The sequence below is a fragment of the Pithys albifrons genome, chromosome 19 (genome assembly GCF_047495875.1).
Source record: "Pithys albifrons albifrons isolate INPA30051 chromosome 19, PitAlb_v1, whole genome shotgun sequence".
In the NCBI taxonomy this organism is placed as follows: Eukaryota; Metazoa; Chordata; class Aves; order Passeriformes; family Thamnophilidae; genus Pithys; species Pithys albifrons.
Window position 1 is genome coordinate 12602974 of NC_092476.1, and position 12479 is coordinate 12615452.

The window sequence follows — 12479 nt, forward strand, 5'->3', positions numbered from 1 at the left end:
ACAAAGGGATGCAGGAAACTCACTTGCGAGTGACAGTAGCAGCTGTACACCCACTCTGAAGAGTGGAAATCCTCCCTGCTCTTGTGAACCCACTGTCCATCCATCCATTTCATGCCCATTGCCCTACAGTGCCTGTCATTCTGGGTCAGAGAGTGCCTCGAGAAACAGATCTGTTCTCTGAATCTCTGCTTTGTCCTGGAACTGCAGAAAGGACAGGCAGGTTGTCCCTGGTGCATCCTCACACCCCAAGTCCTTGTGTGCAGTGGTGTTAAAAGAAATGGCTGAAAGCACTGAAGGGAGACACCTTGGGAAAGCAGAAGTTCTGGTGGGGACTGGAAAGAAAAGTAGAGTGCAGAGGCAGAGTATGAGACAGGTAGAGTGTGGTACAGGTAGAGTCTTTGGAGATCAGAGAGAATGGGTTTACTCTTTGGACCTTCCCTTGGCATCCAACTACTTTGCAAGCAAGTAATGTTTCTTGATAGAGTCTAAATGTGATGGTCTTCATGGCAGGCACACAATCAGTGCAGAGAGTATTAGGATTTAAGCTAGGCAGGAAGTTTTCCCATCTTTAAGTGCTCTTGGAAATGTTCAGAACTTCCTCCTCTCTTGGCATTCCAAAACACCTTTTAATGTTTGTCCCATCCTTAAAGTCATCTGTCTTGGGTAGACCAAAATCTGGCTTTAATGAAAGATGGATTATGTCTCTTTCTCTACATTGCAATGAAGAACCACTGCAATCAAACAAGAAGACACTTAGGATTGGCACAGAGAAAATTACTTTATTCCAAGGAGTAATTTGAGATTGTGGATGAGTTCTTGTGGAAGTGAGAGGGAAATGGGCATGAAAAACCCACTATAAGACAACTCACGATAGTTCTGTATGTAACTGCCTGCACCTTACTCTTTACTCAGGAAGTATTCTGTCTGTTAAAACAGAACAAAAAAACAATCAGATTTTGGATCATAAGTAACTTGTGACAGTTCCTAAGAGGAGTTCAGCCACATCTCAGACAAGGATGATATTCATGCTCCTTCCATTCACTGTATTAAAAAAAAAAACCAACAAAAATCAAGATATCAAAACTAGATTACTTAGTTTCCTTTATGGCACCTGCCATCTGTCAGTGTATTCAACTGCTCAGTATGTGCTCAGACGTTTTCTGTTGGGAGTAGTTGCTTTCTCAAAATTGCACTATTCTAGTAAACTTGATTTCCTTTCCATCCAAATCCTCCATCTTCAACTCCTTCTACCACCTGTTGTCTCTCTTTTTGACTATTCTACCCAGACACCATGCAGCCTTCTCACCTCACTCACCTGTTCTGTAACAGGAGCTCCTCAGCTGCTTTGGTGAGTGATGGAAAGGGCATCCTGAAGGTCATGTCCTGATCCAGGACCCACTCTCCAGTTCTCTTTCATGGGTGCTTCCTGAAAAGATAGGAGGAGCCTAAATAACTGTGAAACTTTGATATTCACTCAGCATCTGCCCAGGTATTATTTTTTTACCTTCTCCACTTCACAGTTAAGTGATACTGAGATATCTTTGGAGTCCCAGTTTCCCTCTTCCTTCTCTCTTTTCTGGAAGACAGAAGTGTGAAACATTAAACACACTTATGTGACAGACGGTTATTCCATAAATGCATTGAAAAATTAACCTTGAACCAGTCTTAAGAATACAATTAGGAGTCAGAAAGATCTCCAAAGTCCCTCCATGCATTGGTGCATGGCACAGGGCAGTCTTCTCAAGTAAGTTCTAGCCCCAGAAATGCTAGCTGGCCTTTGCCATGGCTGAAATTGCCCAGTACCTATTCTGTATGTCTCCTTCTGGATACTTTTAAGTATCTGGTGCTTCTGTTTATCAATCTGTTTTCCTCAAAAATCAATTAATGTCTCCAGTCTTATCTCGTGAAGAAATTTTGGACTACATAGCACTATGACACCACTTTGGACTAGATACTTCCTGCAGGGAATCATGCATCTCATCAAACCCATGCATCTCATAAGTCAACATGAGAAAAAGAGGTTTGGTTAAGGAAAGTGTGTTCTACCATCTCCTGAGTCCAGTGCCCAGCTGCATCATAATGTTGGGAGCTGTTGGGATGAAAAGCTGTGCTCTGAACAATTGGTGTTTCAGCAATTTTGTTTCTTTGGTGTTAACATTTCTGGGAGCTCTCGTTTTACACAGAGGGAAGCAGAAATGCTGCTGCAGCAGGAGAGGGCTCACCAGGGGTCCACAGAGCTCACACTGAGAGCGCAGCTGACAACAGCACTGGCGAGCTGCAAATCCCATGGGGAATGTTCCTCAAATAAAGTGTTGCACTGAATAATCCACAGATTTATAAAATCTGACCCCCTTTTTCTTTTTTCTTTTTTTTTTTCCTAGAGATCTTGATGATTTTCATTATTTCTGAATCATAGTTTAGTCATTTATCTGACAAGATTCATGTTTGGTACAGTTGAATACCAAGGAAAAAAAATACTGTTCCCAGCAGGGTATAAAATAGTTTTTGTGAGTAAGGTTGGCAATGGCAGTCTGAAGACATACTGGTTCTAATGTTGATCACTCAGAGACCTGCTATAATAGCAAAGGTGCTGCACCAAGAGTAATTTTTATCAATGTGATTGAGAGAAAAATGATTTTTAAATGAAAGCTGCTTGTGGTGCTAGCTCTAGATTAGCAAAACCCCCATGGCAATTGCTTGTGATTTTTTTGGCTGCAATGAAGATTTCAAGAGCATCTAAAAAGCCAACAGATGATCAGTCTGAAAAGAGAGCCCAGAAGAAAATAAGACCTCTGCAGAAAAGCTGATTTATCATTGAGGAGCAATTAGGAATATTCCCACTTTTTTATAGAAGAGGTTTTGGAATAAATAGAAGTGTAACAACACAACAGGAATGGATGGTATTCATCCAATATGCTAAATTAATTAAAATCTGAAGAAAATGAATTATTTTCTGGGGCATATAAACAGTGCTTAAGTCAATGTCAGAGAAATGGAAATTGCAAACATAATATCAGGTTTTAAAGAGGGATTCAGGAATGAATCCGAGAATAGATCCCAGAACTTGAGATTTATATATCAAAAACACTGCTCAAGAAGGAAGAAAACTCACTGCATAAGGACCAGCATAGTTTTTGGAGAATAAAAGCTAAGTGTGTTCCAAAAGTGTCCTCATCAATGCTGGGAACTGCAGTGCTCACACTGGAGCAGAGAAATTCGGTGATCACAGTTTAAGGTTACTGCCCAGTGCAGGACTGTGCTTGATTAGATCTAAAGAAAACATCTAAAAGGTTATCGAGGAAAACAGCATTGTCCATTGATGGTAGCTCATTTCTCTATTTAGATGAGAAAGATTTGTCCACACCCCTGTTATTTGCATCCCAGGCCTAAGATCTTTCCTTCAACAATAGGGTTCAAAGTAGGCAGTTCATTTGTGAAGAAAGTTCAAAGTAGAAGAGACTGTGAGAGACTATGAGACTCCCTCTTTTTGGCAAAGTTATTTTTAACTTTATCTGTTCCTGTGGTCAGTTCAGGTGCAGTATAAGAAATAGCTCTTTCTCTTCACAATTCTGCAGCCAGAAAATGTAATCACAAAAGACTTGGGAAAGAAAATCCAGTGGGGTAACCATGGAGGCACAACCCAAGGCTCTGATGTGGGAAAGAAGCAGAGTCAAAGTGGACAATTCCTCCTCTGAATTAAGGAAATGAGCAATGTCATAGCATTTTTGGGAGCAGGCACAAGTGAGATGAACCTTTAAGAACCAACCCTGTCTGTAAATGGCAGGAATGGGACCTTCATCAGGAAAGCACACACTGAAGTCAAGTCCAACATTAGGGAAGGAATATGAAAGCCCAGTTCATTTCCCCTTTTCATTATTCAGTCATTTAGCCCTTGCTGAACAATGTGGGAGAGTTTTATTCACATGAATGACAGCAACTGACCCATCATGCAGTACAATTAGGCAGCAGCACACCTTTCTTCCTTTGCAGAAAGGCAAGCCCAGAACAATGAGGAATCTGGTGACAACTGCAAAAAAATTGCTGTCCTTAGAGAACTGGAGCTTCTGGAGCCCAGACATACAAAACACTTCTGTAAAAATCACAGGCTGCAGGTTTCCACAGGTTTCAACAACTCAGAGGGCCTGAGGAAGCCAGTATTTTGAAAAAAAAAACCAAAACAAAAAACAAAAAACCCCAAAACAAAACAACAAAACCCCAACAATGGTTGTTAACAGAACAGTAAAACATTGAATCACACACAAAGAATTATATAAATGATATCCATAAACAGCGCAGCAAAATGTTGCTTTGCAGTAGGTGATCAAACACAGATTATCCCATTCCTTCAGCCGCCTAACACCACTCCAGTCCCTTTTCAGGAAGGATTCCCAGAGCTGCCTTTGTACAAGTCATGAGGAACATGCCATGTAGCCTGGGGAGACTGGGATCCAGGGATAGCTACTGGGCACACAGACTGTCCATGCCCAGGTACCGGCAGGTTCCCCTTGTATGGACAAGTATCTACATGGACTCTGATGGTCCCTCATCTTGAACTGCCTGGGGGAACAAGATGAGACCATTTGTGCAACTGATATTTCTGGGAGTGCTGACTGCATTCCCCTGTGCTGATCTGTGTATATATGTACATATGTGTTGCATAGGTACATATGCATATGTGTTGTATATATGTTCTCCATGGGCATGTTCCTTCTGGGAACTCTTGCTCAGCTGCACTAGTTGATTGAACCTGGATTTGGAACTGTGACAGACTTGTCACAGTCATATTGCCAGACTTAGCCCTGTTATCTGTCAAGAAAACCTCTGGAACAAACCCAGCAGGGAAACTACTGATAAAGTGGAAAACAGTCAGGTATTGAGCACTGGGAGGTGGGGAAAGTCAGGTGTTGAGCACTGAACAGCCACCCTGGCAGCTGATCCCCTCCAGCTAGCAGGGATGCAGGGGCTTTTGCTGCTCAAAATATTCTGGCAGTGTCTGAGACAACAAGTGAATGACAAGCATATTTGGCAAGTTCCTCTGGATGACCTGGCTGGGAAGGCACCAACCTCCCTATTTCTTTCCTGTATTAACCACGCGTGTTACGTGCTCAGCACTGACAGGGAGGAAGCTTGATGGAAAGCAAATAGATCAAAATAAAAGGGAGTGAAACCAACCAGAATGGCATATTTGGAATCAAAGTGTCTAATCCAATACGCCCTCGGAGAACTATTTATAAAAGCCTTTTGCCATAAGACAGCCAGGATTGTTCATTTAGGACATTTCCCAGCAGAAGAGATGGCGCAGCCTTTTGGGGCAGGTGATCAGAAATGCAGGTGTGTGTGAGAACCCTGTCATTGCCACAAGGACACACACACACACTCTCACATACACTCTGCTGCACATATATGGAGCCTAAAAATTGTTCTTTTGTCATCTGCAATTTGACCATCACAATTCAAGAAGCACCTTTCCAGTATTTTCTCCTCTGAATCTTAAGGCCAAACCACTGATTTCCCTTTTCCTTTCTGAGAAGATAAAGCTGTACCAGTATCAGCACTCAGCCTGTACCGTGTCCTGGCTCTGAACTCGGCGCATACCTCCCTGCTATCACACTGCACAGCTGGCCTGTGCTGAAAGCAGCCTGAATGCTTTGCAAAATGTGGAAGCCAACTCTTACATGCAAAAATTCCTTGCTATGTAGATAATCCACTGTTCAATAGATGCCATGCTACAGCCTGTTCCCAAACAATCCAAGTAGCCATTGCATATGTGAATTGTTTCCTGGGCATGTGAACTGCCCTTGCCACTGGCAGGAACTGCTGCATGGACCTCTCAGCTGTCATGAGGAAACTGCTGCTCTGGCTAGCCTGAACTTCTGGAAGACTGGCACTTTCCTTGGAGATAAATGTAAGACACTGCCAACCACAGCTCAGTCTTCTCCAGTCTCTGCAGTGCATTGTCAGCAACTCCCTTTTCTGTCGGATTTCTGTGACCAGGGAGCACATGCTGTTTTCCCTGACACTGATGTATCATTCCTGGCTGAACAAGAGGACAGAACTCATTTGAGCACAAAGGAGGTGGCTAAATGAAATGTTCCATAACATTTAGATATGCTGTATAAAACTTTACCCAATACTGGTTCTCAGTGAAGCCTCTGAAGACCACTCATATTGAAGACACAGAGAACAGAGATGATGCTCCAAACACTTCTCATGAGCCAAACACATGATGGTCTTGCTTCTCTGTGGAAATTTGATGCCACATAGGAGATCTCTCTCCTGTTGTATTGCACAGAATAGAGGAGGAGTTGGTCCAACAGGATACAATGACACTTTTTCTGCAGTTCCACAGCCACACTTCTGCTGTAAAAGAAGGAAATATTTTCATCTCCCAATAGAAAAGCAGCAGTGTAGAAGTCACTCTCTTTGGAGCAACTTGATCACCTAATGAAAGGAAAATGTTTACTCTCTGACACACAGGAGTCTCTTTCCTTATCAGAGAGAGCCGTTTCAAATACTTAAGTGAGAAATAGGAGGATGAAACATTAAACAAAAGAATGAACATGGCCAGAGTCAATAGTGTCCATAGTTCTGTGAGGAAAACCTAATCCATCTACACAGTCGTCCAGAGATTCACTCCCTAGAAGACTTCAGACTCTGAACAGTACTGGCAAGGCAAATAGAGAGCAGAAACATTAGAATACCATAAATGGTGTGGGACAGGCATATGTGGGTATGGTTGTGAAGAGAACTATCACTTTAAATGAACTTCTAACAGCTAAAACAAATGTATAAATCCCTGAGTTCTTATAATTGGCCCAGATCATATTCCCTTTGCAGCTGGTAGAGCCAAATGCTTCAGAGACCTCTTACCACCCCCTCAAATTTTACAATGTCAGCGAAAAATTAGATTCTTTCTTCTGAAACTTGACCCCTGAGAGCAGTAATATCAATAGTCATAAAAACAGGCCCTTCAACTGGGGGCATCAGATGTGTTTGTATTGAAATTGTTAAACCAAGAGATTTTCACATCAACTCTGGCTCCACTAGGTTCCCCCAGTACAGGCAAGTTCATTTTGAGAACATCACAGACTTTATGTACACTGGAGAGACAGACAACTTTTTCAACTCTCCAACACAAACATGAAACACAATGAGAAATATTTTGAAGCACCCCACACTGTCCCTCCCACTGCACAGAGCATTTAGTGTCATCTGACACAGGCATCTGAAATGTCAGCGCCTGAAAATGCCCAGTCAGCCTTGGGCTCTTCAAGCTGGAGAGGAGGCAGCCAGCAGATATAAGATAAAGTCTGTAAAATCTAGATAGGATGATGAGAGGGAGTGATGACTGAACTTCCTGCCCAAGTAGTAGGGGCATGAGGTGTAGTTTGCTGGTGGCCAAACACAGAAGGATAGGACAGTTCAAACCACTCACAGTTACCGGCACAGTTCCTCACCACCATCAGTGTCTCCTGATTGTTTCCATTCATTCAAAAGTCTGCCACACAAATCCATGGTAAGAGAACCAGGCTCCTGATCCCATACACAACAAAGACATCAGGACTGTGATATGCCTGAGCCAGGTGCTCCTGGGGGATGGGGCAGTGTGCAGGGAAAGCCTCAGCACATCTGCCTGTCTCATCATTCCCATATTTTGTCATCCTCAGACACCAGCGAGGCCCTCAGTCACTGCCAGGCGACACTGCTCTGGGCTGGCCCTTGGGCAGACACAGAGCCACTGCCATGTCCTGACATGCCTGTCACAACCAGCCAAAGGGCAGCAGCGAGACAAGCAGGGCTCCCTTGCAGAGGCCTTGGAGCCCAGGGGCTGCTGCCCTGGAGCCAGGTCTGCCCTCTGCTCACATGGGCAGCAGCCAAGCACAGGGAGTGCCAGAGGCACCTGGGAGGTGAAATGCTCCATGCACCCATCCCAGTGGCTGAGCCTCAGCCTCAGATCCTCACTGGGTTCAGATGCCAACATGTGACCACAGCATAGCTGGACCTGCTCACAGCTGAGCAAATCCCACTCATGGGCTGCTGTGGGCAGTGAGACACACCAGCAGTGCTTTCAGCAAGACTGCTGGAGCTTGTAGTAGATCCTGTGTTTCTTCTTCAGTGCCTGGCCAATAACCTGAAGTTAATGCTATGTGACGAGGTACAAGGTAACTTGGGTGTGCCATGCTGTTATTGCATGTCTGTCCTGCAGCCTGCAATGGCATGCAGCAATGCCTGAACCAGGTGGATGTTACTTCTTGTTGTGCTGTAGCTGGGATCATGAAATCATTCAGAGTAGCTGAGATTGCAAGGATGTCCAGAGGTCATCTAGTCCAACACCCTATTCAAAGCTGGCCTAATTGCTTCAGATTGCTCAGGGATTTGTCCAGTCCCATCCTGAACACCTCTACAAATGGAGCCTCTCTGAACAACCTGTTTCTGACTGGGATCACTGTCATGGCAAAAATATTTTTCCTTATATCTAATCTGAATTTCCCACATTCTAGCTTGTGTCCACTGTTTCTCACCAGATCAAATAGCTGTAGATATCAGTAAGATCTCCCTTTAACCTTCTCTTCATCAGATTGAATAAACCAAGTTTTTTTAGCTTCTCTGTATATATCATGTGCTACAATCCACTGACCTTCTTGGTTCCCCAAAGACCACAAAACAGTCTTTAGAAACCAAATTCTCACCTAAAGTTATTTGTGACTATGTTATATTCTTGGCAGTTTTACAGTGCTTTTGTTAGCAGTTCCTTACACCAAAACACTCTCTCCTTCCATCAGAAAAAGTGTTCCTCATATATCCTTTTTCACTGACAGTTTTGGGTTTGACTACCCTACACAGACCAAGCTCTTTTTTGCTACATCTTAAATCAGTAGTTTGTTTCTAGATCACCTTTTCACTTGAATCAGTTCCAGCCTGAGTAAGTATCTTTTTTTTTTTTTTGTGTGTGTAGAAATAGCAACTGTTAAATCCATTATTTCTAATGGGCTTATATAGCAGCCTTAACATCTCCACAACTGTACCAGAACTAGTTCAAACTCCTGATATATTAGGGTCACACTGCTAACATACAATTCTGCTCTGACTTCCTAGGACAGTGTTCCATCTTCATTATATCATGTCTACAAAAGTGACATCATTAATTTCCAAAATACTCTGTACTGAGATTTGTTTCCATCTCCATAAGTTTTCATGTCTCAGTGTATCACAGAGAAAAAAATCACACAGCCCTCAACTGTTACATGTTCTTCTTGCCATGAGACTTCTGCCACTTACAGTTCAGACAACACCAGTGTAACTGATCCAGGAACCATCAGTGGGTAGGGCTGCCCACACAAGTATCTCTGGCACAACAAGGCAAGACTTACAGAGTATCTGTGAGGCCTTTAGTGTCAGAGACAAAGTAAAACTAACTTTGTTGGCCTCTGGGTCAAAGAAAAGCTTGTGCCACATTTTTTATTTAATAATACAGACAAAGCCTGGGCTTGTATCAAGGATCTACACTTTTGAGGTGTCCTGACATTACCTATTCTAACATGATGCCCCAAAGAAGAAAGTCTGCTGCTCCTGTAGGTTTCCAAGAAATGCATTCCCATAAGACTCTAATGTGCCTGCAATAGAACTGCAGGAAATGTACTGTTGAGGGAAGGGAATAATGAAAATTCTGATTTAGAGTTTATAATACAGCATCTAACTAAACCCCTTTCAGAAATCTTGTGAGGAAAGACCAGAGCTGAGTAGACTGCTCACTATTTACCACTGTCAGAAAATGGTTCAAACTCCACTGTAAGTTGTGTTCTAACTCCAAAGCTGGTTTCCCATGAAAGACCCAGAAAGCATTGAGAAAGTATATACATGTGCAAGCCTGAAATCCGGCAAAGTCTTACACAAAAGCTGTGTGAGTGAGTAATGCTGAAGAGTACTTGAGGTAGAACAGCACTTCAGGAAAGGGTAGAGGAAACTTAGAGAGACTCAGAACATCTCCACCTTAACCACATCCACCAGTCCATCAGTGCAGCTGCTCAGCCGGACTCTTACCCATTTGTGTCATGCCCTGATGGCCCTTGGAGAGTGGGAAGACAACTCTCTCAGCAGCATGGGAAGGTCATTCCTTCCCAGGGCCTGTGGCCACTCAGCAGTGGTGAGTATTCTACCATGAAGAAATGGGTAACAGGGATTGCATTTGATTTGTGATCCTACTCTATTTTGCAATTGCTCTGTTGTGTTTGTATTGCGATTCCTTCCCACTGTTGTATCACTTTGTTGAATCAAGATCACTTCAAACATCTTCAAATAAGTAAATTTTGTATCAAACACCCTTCACAAGTGGAATGTCTAAAAGGACCAAAGCTGGTCTCTGACATAATCTCACAGGAGGCACTCACCTATGGATTTGTTGTGGGAAGCAGGTGAGAGTATGCTGCTTCTCACTGCAGAGAGAGAGGAAGTAGGCTCTGGCATAACTTGCTAATATTGCTTAGAGCCATTGCTGAATCTGCATGGGAGGCAAATTCCCCTGGGAGTTTACATTAGCAGGGAAGAACAAGAAAGAACTAATATGAACTTAGTGAAAGCCAGATTGGAAATTTACTTGCTTTTAGAATTCTGAAGCACTATATTCTGAAGACTGCCATGACAAACACTGGTCACATTGTTTATTTTTTCTGAGTTCATCCTCCACAGACCATAAAGCAGCTGGGAGAAGTCACAGCCCCATTTTTATCTGCACTTGGATTGGTAAATCTAAATCATTCTGTCCTGCTTCCACTTCCTAATATACCACCTCGCTTGCACCAGAACTAGGGAAGGCAGTTAAGTAAATTGTCTCAGCACACCTAGTTAGATAGTTATTTTTGGCTCTGAGAAACAACATGACCTCTCTAATTAGCCCTCAAAGAAGGACTTTCACAGTAACTCAAGATGAAATCATGGCCTGATGTGAGAAGGTGTGAACAAGCTGCAGATTTGCAGGGAATGGGGGAGCGTGAGGGGGAGGAGGGGGTAGACAATGGAGGTTTCTTTCAGGATCTGAGTAAGAAGGGTCGAACAAAAACTGGCTTAATAAAACAGCCAGCTGGATAAGATAGAGTCCTGGTTTAGGAATGGTATTCTCCAGTTTAGTGCTCCCACTAAAACTGTGCCACTCTCCCCTCCCCTGCGGTGCACTGGAAGAATTGGAGGCACAATACTGGATGGCTCCCTCTGCCATGTTGGCTCTACGGAAAAGGAGACCTTCTCCCTGGAAGACAGTCCCTTACAGCTGCCCCTGGCAGTGATGTCAGCTGGTACAGAATAATCTCCAGGTCCTGGCCATGTCCCCTCATGGCTACTGAAAAAATTAACCCTGTCCTGGCTGGAACCAGCACAGGCAGACTAAAAAGATGAACACAGATGCTGAGTAAATCCCTTCAGATGCTGAGAAACCAAGCTCCAATGAACCCAGGATGGATTTTCCCATGGTGCACGGCAGAGAACCAATTTGTGGACAGGTTCCTTGTATTCAGGTTATTCATCCTGCTACAATGATCTGTAAAAACACAGTTCTATTCATAAAAGATGTCCTTATGAGAGCTTCTCTTTCACTTTTAGATACAGTGAAGACTCTGCAGGTGGCTCAATAACCAGCACAGAGAGGGAGATGCCTGGAGGGTCCTCCGTTGGGATGACTTGGCCAAGTGTGCCCTGCAGCCAAGAGATTCGTGATGCACAGCACAGCCCTAAGACCATGCTGGATGGGCAGTTCAGCTCAGCATGGGCCTGAGCACTCAGGTTAACTGTGATGTGGATCACTGACTTCTCTACATACAGTGGTCTCACGCTCTGGATCAAGACATTCTGCCCCTTGATACAGTCACAGTTTACCTTTTTCTTAGGTATTTTAAGTTAAAACTTATGTTAATAACATACGGAATTCTGAAGTCCTTGGTACAAGGACCATCTGAGTAGGCATCACTGACTCCTTGAGTATATTTGTCTTACACAAGGCTCCAAAGACAATGGCCTCTAATAAGATTCATATTTCAACCCATGACCCCAAATCAAATCTCTGGCACAGCTCTAAGGTGATTTTTCACTGAAAATTAATTACAACTGAGGAGCATGAAAATAAACAAATTCAGACATTAGTCACTGTGACTTAAAGGATGGATAATAGCATGGGTTTTAATCCCTATGATGTCAGTTGAAATCCATCTCAATTCAGTCATAATCATAGTTAGTATGAAAATTTGTAAATCCAAACCCTGGTAGACAAAGAGTCACTTTTGCCCTTTTCAGTGACAAGACACTGTATAAAATGTGTATAGTCCAAGACTGCACAACAGTCACATAAATAAATCCATGTCATAAAATCACTTTACTAGAGGCCAAAGATTTGCAAATGCATTCACCTGTGGTATGTTTTTTGGTAGATATTCTTAATGTCCTCATTTTTCAGGACTGAATTCATAATTGCATGAGTGTTACAGAGTCTGAAG

General features: G+C 43.1%; 1 protein-coding gene across 1 annotated transcript in view; it reads left to right on the forward strand.

Moving 5' to 3' along the window:
* Positions 1–1387, forward strand: part of LOC139680958 (myosin-1B-like) — a 12902-nt gene extending 11515 nt beyond the window's left edge. The window contains exon 25 of the mRNA XM_071574023.1: positions 1287–1387. Within this exon, the coding sequence (XP_071430124.1) occupies positions 1287–1387 (101 nt within the window). The remainder of the gene's footprint in view (positions 1–1286) is intronic.
* Positions 1388–12479: the final 11092 nt, after the last annotated feature.